This window comes from Miscanthus floridulus, chromosome 1, assembly GCF_019320115.1.
Source record: "Miscanthus floridulus cultivar M001 chromosome 1, ASM1932011v1, whole genome shotgun sequence".
NCBI classification, from domain to species: domain Eukaryota; kingdom Viridiplantae; phylum Streptophyta; class Magnoliopsida; order Poales; family Poaceae; genus Miscanthus; species Miscanthus floridulus.
In genome coordinates, this window is record NC_089580.1 from 33,619,083 (window position 1) to 33,636,769 (window position 17,687).

The following is a 17,687-nucleotide window of genomic DNA, read 5'->3' on the forward strand; positions in this document are numbered from 1 at the left end:
AGATCGTATCGCTCTTCAAAACGACTTCATTTTTTTTATACAGAGAGAGTACAATTTTTTTTCCGATTTTGACGGCGGGATCAATGTGCCTGTCCGAGCGTCCTCAGGCCGTACCAAACTAAACAGGCCCAAAGCATGAAAAAAATCGCCCACCACCATAGTTCATATTGGATTGACCTGGCACCTTAGAGCATCTCTAAGTCTCTACTCACTCTTTAAGAGACCTATTTTTGAATAAAAAGTAGTCTTTATATCTTTTCATCCTTCAACAACTTCTCTATATCTCGTACGTAATCTAGAGAGTCAACTCCGCTCTTTATCTTTAGCTAGGATGGCTATATTTGATGGTATAATTAAAGAAAATTGTTAAAGGGTATTTTATCGTAAAAATATATATATTCCTACCAAATAGAAAGGTTATAAAGGGACTTTTGGAGATGCTGGTAGATAGAAAAATTCTGTGAATCAATGCGATTTAACAGTTCCCTGTGAAATTCCATCCCGAGCAGAAGATATCTTGCCAAAAATGAAGATTTGAAGAAAAATATTAGATCAGCATTAACACCAGCATTAACACACTGCTACATTACTCCATTTCCAGCAGCACCATTTTATGGCCTCCTAAAATTTTTCCCTTCCAATGGACGGAAATGAAAGTCAAAATAGCCAATAGACCCCAGCGGGCCCCACCCAGGCGTCCAGCCTCCAGCCTTCCCACTGAATTAATAAAAATGATTTTTCAAATTTCCATTTTTCTTAAAAAAGTCACGCATGCGGCGCAGGCAGAGAGCGCGACATGGCCCCGGTGTACTCGGGTCGGGCCGTCCTCCCACCCCGACTCCGCCGACTCCGCTCTGCCTGGCTGCCTTTTCTCTCCACTCTCCTTCCCTCGGCCTCCGCCTCCGCTCCCGTTTCTCCCCCCTCCATTTTAAATTTCAAACCCCTCCCACCTGCTTCCTCCTCCCCCTAAAACCTCCTCTCTCCTGCTGCCACGAGGCGCGGCTCAGCTCCTCCTCCTCGAAGCGGGCGCAATCCAGGCCGCGCGGCGGCGGCGGCGGCGGCGGAGGAGGAGCGGGGGATGATGGGGTGCCTCTTCGGCTGCTTCCGAGCGTCCGGCGGCGACGGCGAGGCGAAGGGCGCCGGCGGCCAGCTCGCGCATCCGTCCCTGGGCCCCGCGACGACGACGAGCCACCAGGTTGGTCTACTTGCGCCGTGCTCGCGGAATCTACCGCGCCTTCGTCGCCGTGGACGAGGTCCGGATTTGTGTGTCAGTGGGGTGGAATGTGAGCCGCGGTTGGTTAACGCTGCCGGATTGTGTGGCTGTTCGTCAGGATGGCGCGGGCAGGAGGACTAGGCCGCCGTCGAGGAACGCGCTCTCCGCCGTGTTCCAGCGAGAAGGTGGCCGATATTTTTTTTTTCAATCTGTTATCTGTCGTTCCGTACTGTCCTTTGCTCATCGTTGAGTTTAAATGGCGGCGATTGTTTGTGTTTTTATTATTTATTTGTTTATTTATTGGTGTTGCTGGCTTGTATTGTTTTGGTTCAGATGAGGGATCGAGGGTGACGCAGACGGCGAGCTCGTGGGCGGAGCAGAGTGGTGAGAGGAAGGGGATGGATCAGGAGCTTGAGCCCCAGGTACGGCCATTCTGAAAATCTGGATCGACGCTGATTTACCCCCTTTATCGTTTGTCATTGTCGTTCATTTCTCAATGCGCTTAGTTATCGATGCTGCTATCTCATGGTTTCAGTTCAGCTGAGTTTACTTGACTAAGACCAGCATGTGCAGTAGAGAATCCTTGGTTAACTATGGGTCCTGTTAACTTCCGTTTGTTGCTTCAATTCCTCATTATATGTGACATGTTCCTTCAAAGTGTTTACACACATGGAATGCTTGTGGTGTTACACGGACTGCTAATTTATATTCTGCCATGCTGATGAAGAGACAATGCAGCAGCCAGTTGGTGTTATATACACAATGCGTTTCTGTTTTTTTTAATCTAGCTGTTTCTCGAAGTCAACGATAACCATGTCATTTTCTCATATATATTGTTATGTGCAGTCTAGTTAAGCAATAGTAGCAGCATAACAGTGAGTTCTATTTGTTAGCTCATAGCATACACCACATGGTCTTGGGTGCTGCAGACTGATTTATCTCCATGATAACAGGCCAATATCCAAAAAAGCTGTGGTGCATTGCTGCAAACTACAAATGACATCCAAAGAGCGGTCAAAGATGCAGATTCAGTTCATCAGAAGGAAACACATTCAGGATGTCTTCCTGTTATGTCTGATGATCTACATATCATGGAAGTGACGAAGGTTGAGAACTGTGAAACTCCTTCAAGGTCTCATCAGAGCTCCACTGTACCAGATGCAATGAGGTATGCAAACTCTGTTCCTTTTCCTACTACTAGTAGGATGGCTGAAGAATAAACTTACCATTCCTGCTTCTGAAGATGCTACGCTACTCTCTAACTCAGTTTCTCTATTGTAGTAAGTAGTACCTAAACTAGTTTAACATTTTGGGTGTCTGTGCGTCATCATTGCAGTTCTTCAAAAACAAATGATGAGTTGCAGACTTCCGCTACTTCCCTTGCAAATAATGTGGAAGAGTCGACAAATGAGAACAATACTGAGGCTTGTGTGCAGGGTGTAAAACAACAACAAGCTCTGGATCTTGCTGAGAATTTTGAAGAATGTGGGGTTTCAAAAGAAGATTTCATTCACCCTGAAAAATTAGAGGATCCAAAGTGTGCAAAGAGTGACCATGTGGTCTCTATGGAAATTTCAATGTCTGATGAATGTTCTCTTTTCCAGAGCTCCGAGGGTTCTGTATCATCTTCTAATAAGATAATTGAGAGCATGAATACAACATCTATGGAGAAGTCCCCAAAAACTGAGGCAACTATTCATGCCACCAGAAAGAAGCTATTGAAGAGCAACACTTCAGAAGTGGAGCTGCCAAGCTTAGCCCAATGGTTGAAGCCTACAAATCGTAAGAAAGCATTCAGAGATGAGGTTGTGACAGGAGACGGATCTCATTCAGCTAAGAGTTCAGATGATGATAGGCCTATTATTGGAATGGTTGCAGCACACTGGAAAGATAAAGATCCAGAAAATTTTACCTCTAAATGGTGGGATGGAAATGGCATTCCCAATTCAACAAACAAGTATAAAGAAGTAAAGTCTGCCTCTATTTCTCTTGCTTTCTATTTACATTCAAGCAAATTGGACTTACCTAAAATAATTTATCATATGGGCAGGATCAGAAGGTGAGTTGGCATGTAACATCATTTGAGGAGAGGCTTGAGAAGGCTTTATCTGAAGAGAAGTTGCTCTCTGAAAGGTCTGTAGGTTTTTTTTGAACTTTACATTATATTTTATTATCACCAAATTATGTATAGCTCTAATGTCATAACTTTTTTCGCCAACTGCTGTAACAGGAACTGTTCAAGTGGAAAGACATCTCAGTTTTTGGGAGTGGAAGGCGAGGAGAGTGATACGGCTGAATCTAATCGTCTATATGCTACTGCTTATGCATGACAATTTTTCTTGCCATGAGTCACAGAAGCTTTCAGTATAATGGTTTTCTGCTATCACCCTCCTGATTGATGGCATTTGCACAGTCCTATTTCCCTCTGTCCTTTAGTAGGTAGCATCCGGATGTGATGTTTCAGTTTGTGCGTAACTCAATTGTTTAAGATATAATAACATTAATATTGTTGCTGCTGCAGTTCACAAATATTGTTGGTAGCTTCTATTGTTCAGTTTTGCTTGCACTGGTATCTGTTATTTATTGGGTTCCTGACTGAAAGGCACGCTTCATTCTACAATTCTAGTTGTCCCCCACAGCACCTTAGCCCACATACTGGAAATGAGCACATATTTCCAGTTTACCTTGACAAGTTGCAAACAAATTCTTGTGAACTCTGTCTGGCGGAAAATATTGTTTCTTGATTGTCACCTTTACACTTGAAAATATACCTTTTTGCCCTAGTCTTGGGATTGATTATGTAGTTCTGGTCTAACACCTCTACCTTGGTCATTTTATTATCTTTGTATTCTGAACACTAAACCAAAAATATCTGGCTTCTTTGGTTAGAGAGGGCGTAAAATAAGGTTGTATGATTTACTAAAAAGAAATCAGGTTGTATGTCTTCTCGATTATCCAAACACATTAATACTATAGTCTCTCCTGATGGTTATTTGCCATGGGCAAAATGCTTCAATTGGCTCAATGTCTCCTGCATGCGTTATTGCTGGTACTGTCTGTTGAATTCAAAGACGGTTGTTTTGTCGCCTAGGATACCACTTCAGCCTCCAGAATGGTGTCTACACCCATTCATGCTAGTGACGTAAGCTAGGTATTCACTTGTTCAGATGAGATGGATGAAAAAAAAGTAAATTTGTGTCCGCTTTCATGCTTCAAGTGGTTAAGAAATATTTGAATCAGCTTGGACCAATTCATTCGCTTGGGTGCAAGAGTCAAAGTAGGTGGTCAGCACAAGAAATGGTGAAACTGATTCCTCCTTTGTTTATGCCATCCAAATCACAGGTGTTTTATTTGTCCGCAAATGACAAACCTGTATCTCATCAGAATATCTAAACTGTGGACGCAAGCATGAATGGTCGATTGCTGATGCATCACGGGCCTGTTTGGTTCTGACCCTGGTGAAGGCGCCTGGGCCAGGCAGCTCCCCAGGCCGTCGATTTTGAGCGCCTGGCGGCCGGATCGAGCTGCCTGGGCGAGCACCCCCAGGCCACGCTGTGAACCAAACAGGCCCCACGTGCGCAGCTTTGAGTAACTTGTGGGCATGAGATCAATATAGGAGTGACAACATGGATGTCTAGGTTGTCTGTATCTTCAGCTCACTTATATCTGAAAGTGACTAGGAGTATATGAAAATAATAATACAGGTGTGCTACTTTTACGAGCAAAATGGTTGAGCTGTAGCCTTTCAATTGCTTGCCCAAAATCGTAGCCAAGTCACAAACTGTCACTTATTGCTTGCTTTGCTGCGTTAGTGACAAAGAAGGTTTCACAGAGAGCTCAATATGTGTCAAAGTCATGATTCGTGGCTGAAACATATGTTTATTTTGGTACTAATCTGTAGCCAGTGCACACACAAATCATACATTGGTCACAACACGTCCTGAATACATCCGATCAGGAAAATGAACACAAAAGGGTGGGGAGTTTTGGGCACATTGCCGGGCAAAATCTAACTGACTAGTGGCCTCACTGGAGGAGCAGGCCCTGCATGCCAGTCTCTCATGCACCCTTGGTACCTGGGTCTCTCTACTCTGAAATTCTGAACTCTGAGCTCTGAACTTCCTATTGATCAAGCGTATCTACAGTCGTAAAGTACTGTTGGATCATTGACCTCCATGAACCTTGCAATCTCGTCCCAGTACCCGTCCTTGTAGCACTGATCATTCGTCACGGCGGTGGCGGCGACGCTCTGATCGTTCTGATGGAACGCAATGGTCATCGCCGACGAATCGAGGAGCTGCGGTTTCTGCTCTATTGCTGCTGGCGCAGGGAAGCGGTTCAGCCACTGCCCCTGGAACTGCTGGGTGTGCACGCCCTCCCTGAAGAAGCTGCTGCTGCCAGTGACACTGACACCTCCTCCGTTCAGCATGCTGCCAATCCGATGCTGCCGGTGCAGGCCCGGAGCGGTGTCTGGCACCGGCAGGCAGTTCATGTACTCGTCCCCGCCGCCGTCGGACTCGAAGCTCCCCGTGTTGGAGCTGGACTCCGCCAGTATCGGCGGCGGAGCGTTGCTACCCGCCTGCTGCCTCCACGCCGGCTGCTGCTGCGGCTGCCTCTTGTAGGCGATGTTCCTCTTGAAGATCCTGCAGATGGTCCACACCTCCTGCGTTTTCAGACACCATATCATGTCAGAATTGACAGTGCTGCGTTTTTTCACGTACGTGCTTCGGAATAATAATCTGTTTGTGGGAGTGCACCGTGACTTATATATGATTTCACACACGCGTGACGCATGGAAATCAACACAGTCTCGGTGGAATTGCAATTGATGCATTCATATTGGAAATGCCGTGTGAATTGAATTGGTGGAAATGGAGTATACATGACATGAGAGTGGAGCCGTGGAATGGATTTCACTTACAGCTTCTTGCATGCTCGGGGAGGCGTCGGTGGCGGCGGCGGCCGGCGGGAGGCGGAACTCGTGCATCATCCAGTCGGTCTTGGTGCCCTTGCCGGCGCTGCCGCGGTAGTACACGAGGGATTTCTTGAGCCCGATGGACTCGCCGGGGTTTGCGGTGGCGGCACTACCAGCGGCGGCGGCAGGGTAGATCGGCCGGTCGATGCCGGTGGCCTTCCAGAAGCCGGAGCCGGTGACCCTGTTGGGCCTGATGCTGTTCCGGTACTTCCTTCCTCTCAGGCAGAAGAAGTACCATTCCTTCTCTCCACCAACCGTGCTCGCCTCTGCATAATATTAATGATCAGTTCATTTACAAAGCACTCTCAATTTAATTTCTACATACACATGCATCAATACTCCGTACAATTTACTCTCCGGTTCCTTAATCATTTAATTTACGGTATGAGATATATGATGGATCGCGTGCTAAGAATCTAAATTGGACTTCACATAAAAAAATAAAAAGATGAAATTTTGCATGTATATATGCATGAGCAATCAAGAACACTTACTAGGGAGGTCCCATGGATCATGCTTGTAGATGTCCATCTCCTTGATGATCTCCATGCTGAGCGGCTTCCTCGCCACCTTCCGGCGGAGGTAGAACGTGACGAGCTCCTCGTCGGTCGGGTGGAACCGGAACCCCGGGAGCACCACGTCATGTTCCTCTTCGTCTCCGGCTCCGGCGGCGATGAGCGCCTCTCCGTCTCTCTTCACCTTGTCCATGCTTATTACTTCTCTTCCAAACTCCTTGGCAACCATGATCAATCTTTCTACGTATAATATATTTTCCACCAGGAGTATCTATGTCCGATATATATGCTTGTATATATGTATGTTTCTTGATGCAGCTAGCAGTCTTCTAGATGGCCACTCAAGGAGATAAGGAGGAGTCAGTAGTTGCTCACATGGGCGGATCTATATAGAGAATTGTGAGTGCGCCTGCACCCATACGAAAACGAAAAAACAGTAATAATGTTTAATTTTTCACCATATTTACACCCCTGTGATAAAAGTTTACGCATCCTCTCTCGAATTAGCTCTAGCTCCGCCCCGGGTTGCTCATGCTCCTCCCATGTCTTATACTCCGTATTTATATAAAGGGTGTTGACATGGTCTTAAAAGGAGCGAGCGTCATTTATTTGGTCCAAGTCACTATGTTTGAATTGTACGACTTACCATCTTGACGAATATATCTTCAGAGGCTCTGACACTTTGTTACTATAGTCTCTGTTACTTTGCACAGGTTGGTTGTGGTTTGTTTCTTCCTCTTCTGAGCAGATGGAATGCTGGTTCTGGTTTTGTGTCATTGTGTGCGAAAGCTACGTGCAACTTGGCGCCTGGGAAGGGCAGCCATGCAATGCAAACACTGGGTGTAAGGTTTGCTGAGAAATCCAATGGGCTGATCTCATACTTTGACTCGGTCCCCTCTTGAAAGCAAAACGAATTAATTAATGTTTTACAGATTACAACGCAAAGGGACTTTGTGTTTTAGTCCTGTACAAAGTTAGGCTGAACATGAGAGATTAGTGTACCGATATAATGTTAAGGATGGTCCGTACTGTTTTTATTCAGCTTAACGAGTTAAAACTGAACTGAATCTGATCACAAGCTGCAAGACTGACATGTGGACAAAGAAACATCAGCACAACATTGCTGCAAGTCATTGTGACACGATTAGAGAATCATTTTGGTGCGGAAAGTCATGGTTGAAGTTAGTTAGAGCACAATAACACGTACGGGTAGCACGCACGCATCTTCTAGAAGGTGCATAACGGAAGGGGGGGATTACACTAGGGTTCTGTTTGATCTCCTAAAGATTAATTGTGAGAATTAAGATCCAAATAAACATACTATAATGTTAGATTCTTATAATTCGATCACTATTACTTCCGCTGTTTCAAATTGTAAGTTATTCTAGCATTTTTTACGTACATATCTTTTACTATGTATTTAGATATAATATATACTTCTAGGTGTGTAGTAAAAACTATATACCTAAAAATGGTAGGACAACTTACAATTTAGAACGGGGGATATTACGAGAATCCATCTATTCACGTTCACTCAACTATTAGGAGGTAATGGGGGGTGGAACTTCTTTAACCACCTACAATCTCCAGCTATATTCCATAGATCCAAACAACCTAGACTTCTTTTTATAAAAATCCAGATTCTACAATCATTACTATTTATAATCTAGATTTTTATTATAATCCTTAGAGCATTTTCAGCAATGGCTCTCAAGTCAGGCCCCTACTTTTTATTTGAGGGGTTCCTGTTTTTTGAGATGTACTCCAGTAATGACATAAAAAAAGAACCATCAAATCCATTTAACGGAGAATGACATCTAAGGCATGGTGATAGAGATAAATCATGGACATCTATTATATGGCTAGCTGTTTTTAATTTCGGAGCAAGTATTATAGGAGACTGTTAGCAGGCTGTATACTGAGGTGTAGGGGGAAAAGGAGAAGAGATGAGAAATATGGGCTGTAAGTTTGCAGCCAGCTAAAGCACAGGAACCAAGAAACCCTATGAGAGGAAGGGATGGGCTATAATAAACTAACTACTATACGAGTTGGCTAATAAGTGGGTTGTAAGGATTCATACAGTGAGTTGAATGCTGTATTATTAGCCTTGCTTTTATGAAGATATCTGCAACACATCTAATCCATCCGATAAAAAACCTATTTAAATTTGCACGGTCTTTAATGTATATCTTTGCCGCTATTTTTCTTTTAAAAAATCGTTCTTTTTGTTTTGTTTTGCGAATAAACAAACAGCACTGACCAATTTGAAAAGAGAATGTTAGAAAAGAATAGTTATTCGAAAAGAGAATCAGGAGCACGACAAGCAAGGTTATTCGAAAATAATGTTAGAACTTCGAAAAAGGTTGAAGTGTCCAAACAACGAGAGCTTCACCTTCTATGACCCACACTGGAAAAGGTCAGCCGCCGCTCTGTCCTGTGTCTACTCCCAGCAGTGGGCTGTCAATGCACGTGCAGAAGACTGCCACGCAGCTGCAGAAACCCTGCTAGCTAGTCTTCTACTCTTTTCTTGGAAGCTAAACTGCTGGATTATGAAAGTTAGGCCTTTTTAGTTCCTAAAAATTTTTGCGCAGTATCCATCATATCGAATCTTGCGGTACATGCATGGAGTACTAAATGTAGACGAAAAAAAACTAATTGCACAGTTGGGTGAGAAATCGCGCGACGAAACTTTCGAACCTAATTAGTCCATAATTAGACACTAATTACCAAATACAAACGAAATTACTACAGTAACCGAAACCCAAAATTTTTTTGGATCTAAACGTGGCCTTAACACAACCTACCAGCATTTTATCAGTTTTTTTTTTTTCCTTACAGTTGAGGATTCAGAGCTCTGATCCACACATGTTCTTTGTATTGTACTGTAGTAGTGAGTTTCATCTCTCTCTCTCATGGCCGTTTAGAATAAAGTACACAAGTCAAGTAAGAAAAATCTTACTAGATTTATTTTCGTTCAAAACAAAATCTTAATAGTATTCTCATAAATTTCATTTACATCTTATATAAATTAAACTTTAAAGGTGTACATCGCGTGTCCTATTATATTCTGTGTACATTTCTTCTTCTTATTAATACAAAATATTGATGTCTCCTGAGCATTTGAGAAAAATAAACTTCAATCACCGCATCTCGTCATTGACTTTTGAACATCCAGCATAGTAAATATCTAGAAGTTTTGCATTGCTACTTAGCCTAAAGTGTAAACAGAAGCTGTATCAGCCCCAAGCTTGTTCACATTTTCATCATATATTTCCATGGAATCTCTATTGACTGCGATATGTTTCACGTTCTTGCTACAGTCATTGTACGTGAGCAAACAAATTCTCAAATGTGGCAATAGCCTTGCGCGTCTCTTCTGAGTATTATGTTACTATCAGCTTTTTATGGCTGTATGCTATTCTCAATGATCAACAAACATATGGCCTTCAAAGAACAGGATTGTAAAGTACTGCCTTCAGTCATAAACCAAATGTAATTCTAAATGTGGGGTCAAACTTCCAAAGCTTTGATCTTTCAAAGAAAAAAAAGCTATCATATCTACTATTATTGTATACATCAATTTTTTTGGTCTGTCACATTAGGTGGCATGTCAATATATTATTAGATTCACCTTCAAAAGTACTACTTCTATAAAGAAAAAGTAATGTACAGTAAAACAGTCTTTGTTAAGAAGTAAACCAGCGAAAAGTATAGAAAGTGAGACATGAAATTGAGCTGTTAAAAACAAACAAAGGAAGGTAAGTCTAATTGACTTATATGCTAGCTAGCTAGCCGACAGCTACATGATAATATCCATTTGCTTCTTGGAATGGGCAACCCTTTTCTTTAAGACAATTGGGCAGCCAAGCAGGGACTTGGAATCTCTACCGTTCCCATGAACACTACTAGTACTAGCTCTGCGCTTCTGCTATATGGCTCCACGGTTTCATGTCCCTCCCCTGTTCGTCCCCTGTTCGTTCGTTGGTTTAGGTGAGACTTATTCAACTAATTAACAGTATTTTTCTCTCACAGTAAACCAGCATCAGCCAGTCCAAGCCAGCCCAGCCAGTGATCACGCCGCCTATCTGCAAAATGCTACTAGTAGCAGCACTGACCGAAGCCTTTCTTCAGATCGGATCTTTCAGCTTTCTGTTTTCAGGAGCCTCATCCGGCTACTTTGAAACTTTCGACAAAAAATGGTACCTGCCTGAGACTTTGAACGGCTCACTAGTCAAGAGGAGGACATTGGAGCCTCTTCATCTGAACTCTGAAGAGAAAGTTGGCACGCTGGACAAAAGAAACTACTGATTTAATTTCAACCCTGTGATTTAATTTTTCGATGACAGAAGCCTATTGTTTTAACCCTGTGATTTATGTTGTGCTGTACTTGATTCTAACAATTGTCAAACGATCACAGTATTACTGATTTTATTTCTGTATATGTTGTAACTGTGAATCATATATACAACGAAGGGTTGTCGCACCGCCTCATTAATTCACTACGAAGAATAGGTGAAGAATGAAATCCTGCAGTAATTAAAAAAGAAGAGTTCATTAGTGCGTACTTGACTAACGATAAACAAAGTGTAAACTCTTGTTGGCGCATTCCCATTTCTAGTTCTTTTTAAGATATAAGCAAAAGAGTATGATAGTATTTAGGAAGTTGCAATTCCGGCCAACTTGGCTGCTAAAAAACGCATTCTTAGGACTCAAGTTAACTTAAATGCTTCATACTCTTCAGTTGTCTTGTCTATCCAGGAAGATCTACAATTACACCTACTTCCACACGAGCAATTCCGACAAACGTATTAGAGATGGATTCCAATTTCTAAGTGGAAAAAAGATTGTCATGTTTGAAGCAATTTTATTTCCTTTTACCAAGTAGCAGGCACTTCTGGACTATTCAGAGGTTTTGGATCATGGTGGATCACGAACTTACTCGGACTACAATTCAAGTGCTCCAAAATAGTTGAAAGAATTTATTTTGGGTGTGTCGATTTTCATCCACCATTGTACCTTCATGTGTCTAGTAATATTTGAAATTTATATTTGAGTGATTTGATGAGCATCCCTATATTTATAGTCCTTATAGGACTTGTGTTCCAAGCAACTAAGAAAGATATCCTTATAGATTGGATTCCCCTTTCCTAAACAAACCAAACTCTAGTCTCCTAATTTACTTCTTATTCCTATTTTATTTTTCTAATTCCTTCTAGGGGGAAGGGAGATGTGGAGGCGCCGCCGCCGTTCCTAGGCCCCCCCTCCTGGGCCGTGGTATGGGACCTCTCATCCGACGTGTTACATCACTCCCCCCTCTCCGATCAGCACGTCCTCGCGCTGAATCATTGCCTAGTAGTTGACATTGTTGCCCGGAAGCCTGCTGCCCCAAGGTATCTCCTCGATCTGGATAATGAGATGCCCTGGAGTGTCATTAAATGGCTCTGCGCTGATGTCGAAGTCAGATAAGATGAAGCAGTAGTGGCAGGAGCCGAAGCAGCCAGAGACGTAGTAGCTGTAGGTTCCCGAGCCCATCGTAGGCTCATGGGCGTGGCGTGCTGCAACGAGGGTGGCGCCGTGGAGGGTTCCTGAGAAGTGTAGCATCTGCATGACCCATGGAGGTCGTGGAAACGAGTATACCTGCCCTGCATCAACTTGTCCTATGATGCATCTGCATAATGTTGTCGCGACTATGGTTGGCGGTGTTGTGGTAAAGTTTTGCAGGGTGCCGAAGAGGAGGTCACCGGTGTCATAGTTTGCTGGGGAGATCAGTGGGTGGCCATTAGTGTGTTGCCTACTGATGTAGATGTCGTCGATGGAGAGGAATTGCTGGTCGTTGCTGTCGAAGAAGACGACCGTTGCTGATGGAAGTATGCGTTGCGGCCAATCTTCTAGTAACAGGATGCTCGAGGGGAAGGCCTATGTTGTTGGTGTAGACGTTGCTATGTGGAGGCCGAGTGCTAGTAGATGGGGAGTTGTCGTCCCTATTGATTCCAGCAGGTCCTGCAGCAGGGGCGAAGTTGCCGGTATGTAGTAGCGGTCGTTGTAGCGAACAATGGCGTGTTGGAGCGACCAAGCTGAAGCTATTGCCTGGACTTCAATGGTGGTGGAGATGATCTAAAGTTCTCGTTCATTCATGGCTGCCAAACGGAGCTATGTGAGGATAGCCTGATCGGGGGTGTTGTCGATGTGTGAGGCTGCTCTAGTGTTGTAGCTCACCGGTGGAGCAGGCACCCTTGTAGGAGTGTGGTGAGTTATCGTAGCTGATGCAGGAGGTGGTGTCGAATTGGGCTGCATCTTGCGGGGGTGCGCGATTACTCCGAGGTTGTAGCCGGTGTGTGGGAGGAGCGCCGTCCCCGAGGTGTTCTGGGGTGTCAGAGCTACTGCCGTCGGGAGGTGTGCCGACTATCGAGTCGTCCTCCGTTGCGCCTCCTTCTTCCGCTGGGTGATCCGAGTTAGTGTCGGTGTCAGGGGTGCTTCGCGTGGGATCAACGGTGGTGGGCACAAGATTCTCCTGTGCACGAGCAAGGAGGATGGCCGCCTCTATCTCCCGTGGGTGATGTGGACAACCGTCGTGTGGCAGAATCGCCTAATCTAATGCCTCCCAGGAGTACTTGTCTTCCATTAGACACTAAGTACCCAAGAGAGGACACTAAACTACGCAGTTCCGTCAAGCACACCCCAAGGGAGAACTAAAAAATCCACATTTTTCTATCAGGATCACAAATGAGAGAATATAGCTTACAACATTCTTAAATCATTTCTTACATCACCTTATTACAGTACTAGAATATTACCTCAATTTATTATAACAACAGAATATAACAATATTACCAGAGTTATAGAGGAAGCATGATTAACTTAAGGACATGGTGGAGCATTAACATAGGGGACATTATATACAAGAGATGCTAACAGATTTTACATTTTTTATAAAAAACTTTAGTAAGGGTTATAAATAAATACTACGATCGTAGCGTGAAAAGAATCCTCTCTGAGCCCACCAGGAGATTTTCACACACAAGGGTCAGCTCTACGTATCCTTCGATCACCTGCAACAGGGGAAATAAAACTCTGAGTACTCAATTGTACTCAGCAAGACTTACCCGACAGGAGGAAAATAAAAGACTTCAAGGATATGTAAGGCTTATTTGGCTTGTGGGTTGTTGCACTGCGGAAAAACATTACTAAACGTGCGTCCTTATATTCAATTTTAATAGTAGTCATCATTAGTTCATTAACTAACCATTATATGTAAGCACCTATGCTACTTTCAAGCAGGTGGTAAGCAATCAGAACCATTTTACCATCTTTCATATTTCAGTTCTTACTACGGTGCTAGACCATAGCCAAGTTGTATCGTATCACACGGTGATTCGCGAACCAATATATCTCAACTAGGTTCCTCAAAACACACGCCCCGCTTGTACCCCAGGCACAAGCAAGACCAACCCACCACTCTCCTATCAAGGGTCTAGGTCCCCGTCTAAACTTAGACTCTAAGCCCCCACTCCTGAGTTCTGGACTATCGACACAGAATTTTGTCCCGTGCCGAGGACACACGTAGCAAGCCGGAAGAGTCCGCTCGATGGAGCTGGAGATCCGCCTAGCTTCAGTGTAAGGGTGGTCGATCCTGCGCACTCTTCCCGAGATATGCCAGTCAATTTGACCATGCAATTGAGAAGGAGAGAAAGCTTATCAGTAATTAAGGGCGGAACATGTCGGTATTGCTAGACAGTCCCGAATGTGTGGCTCTGAGAGCCGATATGAAAGGAGATCGACTAAATAGCCGATTCCAGCATATTCATAAGAATAAATTGGTTAAAGCTCATAGGGTTGTGTAAGAAGAATAGGTTATCATTATGAATGTTGTTGTTTAAACAAATACTGGTCACTAGCACAAAGATATCAACAGTAATTAGTTCATGCTAAGCTAATGACTACAAGTAACTGAACTCCTTTATAAAAGAAAAGTTCATCATCATTCAACCATTTAATAGAAATAAATCTAATGAACATATTAGATCTCATCTATCACTATGACTAGTGGGGCATGAGGCAGAATCATGCAGGCCATAGAAACAACAATAGACTCGATGACCCTAACTTATTACTAATATCAGTGGGGCATGAGTCAGAATCATGCAGACCGTAATACAATAATAAGATCATGGGGCTAACACATCTTTCAACCTATCGCTACTTCAATGATCTCGTGATGCGAACTGTTCATGAAAGCGCTCGATATCGGCTAAAACAGCCGATTCAAGCATAGCGCACAGTTAAGGTCATGTCCTCTTAAGAATAGATCTACCAAATAATAATCCCTACTCCATGGTGCTAACAGTAGGGTGTGAGGCAGAATCACACAGGCCGTGATAACGGGCCATGGAACAGTTTTTACTAACCAATAGATCTACTCAAGATCAAACACGCCTTAACCGCACGTTATGCACGATCAATATTGATGTAAAACAACCGATAAAACATAACTCATTGTTTAAAGTATAGATTAGATCAGTTTTATATTAACAAACGATGGGTTAAAAAGGATATAAGGCCGATCTAGATCAATCCCAATCGGGTGAAGTGATATTGCTGTAATCAAATAAATAATGGAAGCAATAAGCAATATCGGTAACTTAATGAATCTATCTGAAGGAATGCTACCCTTAGATAGAGCCAATAACTTGACCTTAATCTAGTTCGAGCAGTAGAGGTCGATCGGATCGATGCAGCCTTACTTGAACTAGATAAGAGTCGATAACTAGCTTATACCAGAGTCGCAGTGGAGGTCGACCGGATCGATGCAGCCGTACAAACAGAAGTATAAGCCATGACGGTACTTACAGGCAAGCAGTGGAGGTCGACCGGATCGATGCAGTCATACTTGCTGAAGAACTCGCTGAGATCTACTCTACTCCTACTCCTAAGGGGTGGCCAGAGCCAAAAAAGTAAATAACTTGTATATTGGATTGATTATGTCTCTTTTACAATAGCCGGAGTTTGATATTTATAACTAGGACTTATGCATGACTCCGGTCTAAGCACGACTCATCATAATTTTTACCCTAGAGAAAACATTTCTAATTTAAGATAACTTGGACTCTAATTTTTCACTTTTTGTAGAGTCCAACATGCCTCGTCTTGGCGCCGATCATAGCATTTATCGTTATCCGTTGGCGCTATCTGAAGAAAGCTGATTCTAGTTTTGCATCTAAATCAGCTAGTTTCGATCTGCACGCAATTGATTCCTTAATGACATGATCTTGGGAACTTTCGAGTCCCTGTGACTCTTCTAAATTTTGGTGTAAACACATGCCCCCCAATTTTGGGATAAAAGTAATTTTATTCCTAAATTATCACGTCTGTGCCCTGATAGGTCTGCAGTCATAGGTAAAGAATCTTGATCTGGGGTCTACTGTTTGTCGCCATCTATGCCAGCTCATGAGCCCATGCATCAAAAACTTTTACGAGAGCATCATTGCTTCACGAGCACTTAGATTCATCTTTCCGATCGGCTATAAAATGCCTATCTGACCCTAGCGGGGGCAACTCAACAATTCAGCCATGTTTCTCTTCTATCTGCCTCCTCGAGTGCTCCTAACTCTGCTAGACCCTCCATGGTCTATCCTTTTGCTATGAAGATCTCAAGCGGTTAGCAGAATTCTTGTGCAAAGGGTGACTGTATCGCTCATTCTAGCACCTCGTTGAGCAAGAAGACAAACCATTGCGGTTAGAAGAATTCTTGTGATGTCACCTGAGTCTTCTCTCTATGCTCGCAAAGCTATTCTAGTGTTTGCGAGGGCCTAAATGTGTGGACACCTTCCCCTTGTTTGCTCCTCCAAACGCCCACTGGGAAAGCCATAGGTTTTTTTTCCATAGTTCCTCAATTTACCAAGAAATCTGCTGATCATATGTTAGGCGGGCGACCTTTCCTCTTCTCTGGCACAATTTCATCAACAGGTCGATGTGACTTAGTTCACGATGAGTTTCGGTCTTATGGGGATCCAGACTCCCTTCAATCCAAAGAAGCCCTGGTGGATTAACCCCTGGTCAATGTAAATTCTTTGTATCCATCCCACGATATTTTGTAATTTGGGGAAGCAATAAGTTTGAGTCCGTTATCTCCTCGTTATCTGTCCCCTAAATTTTCCGGAGTGTTGATCCGTTTCCATTTCTGATTTCAATTTCACATCCCTAGCGAGTCTACCTTCTCGCTTTCCCGGGCTATATATATATGGGCCACGGCTGTGGATAAAAAAATAACCCATTTCATCTCAAACCTTCTTCGTCTTCAGTATAGTTCCTGGCTTCCCGTAGGTTTGAGATCATGGAGAACAATAAGAGGTCTGCTGAAGAAGCCCTCAACAGATCTACATCATCATGCCAACGCCTTCATCGCCAAGAGGATGCAACTTGGGGTACTCCTAGCATTTCGGATCAGAGGGCCAACTTTGCCCAGCCTTCGGGGTCATCTTTGGCACCAATTCACCGCTAGCTTCCTCATCACTTGAGGAGGCAGATCAACAATGACGATCTACATCTGGCTAACTGCCTCTCCCTAGCAGAATCGGTTTTGGCCATGATTGAAGGCTGATCACCCCCCGAGGTTGGCCTGGTGGGAGAAAGGTTGGCCAAGGCTAAAGCTAGAATCATGGGTGAGATGTCTGCCATAATTTATCTATTTTCAACTTAGTTTTGCCCTCAAGATTTCTGATCACTCTTTCTTTGAATCTTTTAGATCTAACCGCTCAGTTGGAGAGTCTTCGATCAGCTATGGATCACGCGGTGGGATTTGTCAATGCTAGAGGCGCCGTTCTGGTGGTTCGTTTGCATGACATCTCAAATCATGTCAGGGAGATCGCCCTTCATGGCGTTTGTCACGGTGCCATCATGGCGCTGGCTGCTGCACAAGGCTGTTCTGGTCATAATCTTCGGCTTCTTCCCCATGTTTTTTCGGACGCAACGTACCCTAGGGAGCATG

The 17,687-nt window shown here is 43.7% G+C and overlaps 2 protein-coding genes across 3 annotated transcripts; one reads left to right on the forward strand and one right to left on the reverse strand.

Moving 5' to 3' along the window:
* The first annotated feature begins 953 nt into the window (after positions 1 to 953).
* Positions 954 to 3,693, forward strand: LOC136478084 (protein JASON-like). 2 transcript variants are annotated; one of them, XR_010764177.1, is made up of 8 exons: positions 954 to 1,195; positions 1,332 to 1,398; positions 1,547 to 1,635; positions 2,167 to 2,381; positions 2,550 to 3,018; positions 3,092 to 3,180; positions 3,264 to 3,346; positions 3,444 to 3,554. XR_010764177.1 is itself a non-coding variant. In XM_066476420.1 (7 exons), the coding sequence occupies exons 1-7, from the start codon at positions 1,079 to 1,081 to the stop codon at positions 3,541 to 3,543; spliced, it is 1,302 nt and encodes a 433-aa protein (XP_066332517.1). In that variant the 5' UTR covers positions 954 to 1,078; the 3' UTR covers positions 3,544 to 3,693. The 2 variants fall into 2 exon arrangements, 1 of the variants encoding a protein (XP_066332517.1); XM_066476420.1 differs by having other exon boundaries at positions 2,550 to 3,180; positions 3,444 to 3,693.
* Positions 3,694 to 5,085: 1,392 nt separating this feature from the next.
* Positions 5,086 to 7,027, reverse strand: LOC136478096 (transcription factor JUNGBRUNNEN 1-like). The gene is made up of 3 exons (XM_066476434.1): positions 6,683 to 7,027; positions 6,135 to 6,454; positions 5,086 to 5,876 (listed from the first exon to the last, which is right to left on the reverse strand). Exons 1-3 carry the CDS (start codon positions 6,930 to 6,932, stop codon positions 5,343 to 5,345), a joined length of 1,104 nt encoding a protein of 367 aa, XP_066332531.1. The 5' UTR covers positions 6,933 to 7,027; the 3' UTR covers positions 5,086 to 5,342.
* Positions 7,028 to 17,687: the final 10,660 nt, after the last annotated feature.

What these genes read in the sequence shown, in the direction of transcription:
- LOC136478084 (XM_066476420.1), top strand. Translation starts at nt 1,079, where the DNA reads ATGATGGGGTGCCTCTTCGGCTGCTTCCGAGCGTCCGGCGGCGACGGC. An exon ending in CGACGACGACGAGCCACCAG is followed by an intron (nt 1,196 to 1,331) that starts GTTGGTCTACTT and finishes GCTGTTCGTCAG; the next exon opens with GATGGCGCGGGCAGGAGGAC. An exon ending in ATCAGGAGCTTGAGCCCCAG is followed by an intron (nt 1,636 to 2,166) that starts GTACGGCCATTC and finishes CCATGATAACAG; the next exon opens with GCCAATATCCAAAAAAGCTG.
- LOC136478096 (XM_066476434.1), bottom strand. Translation starts at nt 6,932, where the DNA reads ATGGTTGCCAAGGAGTTTGGAAGAGAAGTAATAAGCATGGACAAGGTG. An exon ending in TGATCCATGGGACCTCCCTA is followed by an intron (nt 6,455 to 6,682) that starts GTAAGTGTTCTT and finishes AATATTATGCAG; the next exon opens with AGGCGAGCACGGTTGGTGGA. An exon ending in CCCCGAGCATGCAAGAAGCT is followed by an intron (nt 5,877 to 6,134) that starts GTAAGTGAAATC and finishes CTGAAAACGCAG; the next exon opens with GAGGTGTGGACCATCTGCAG.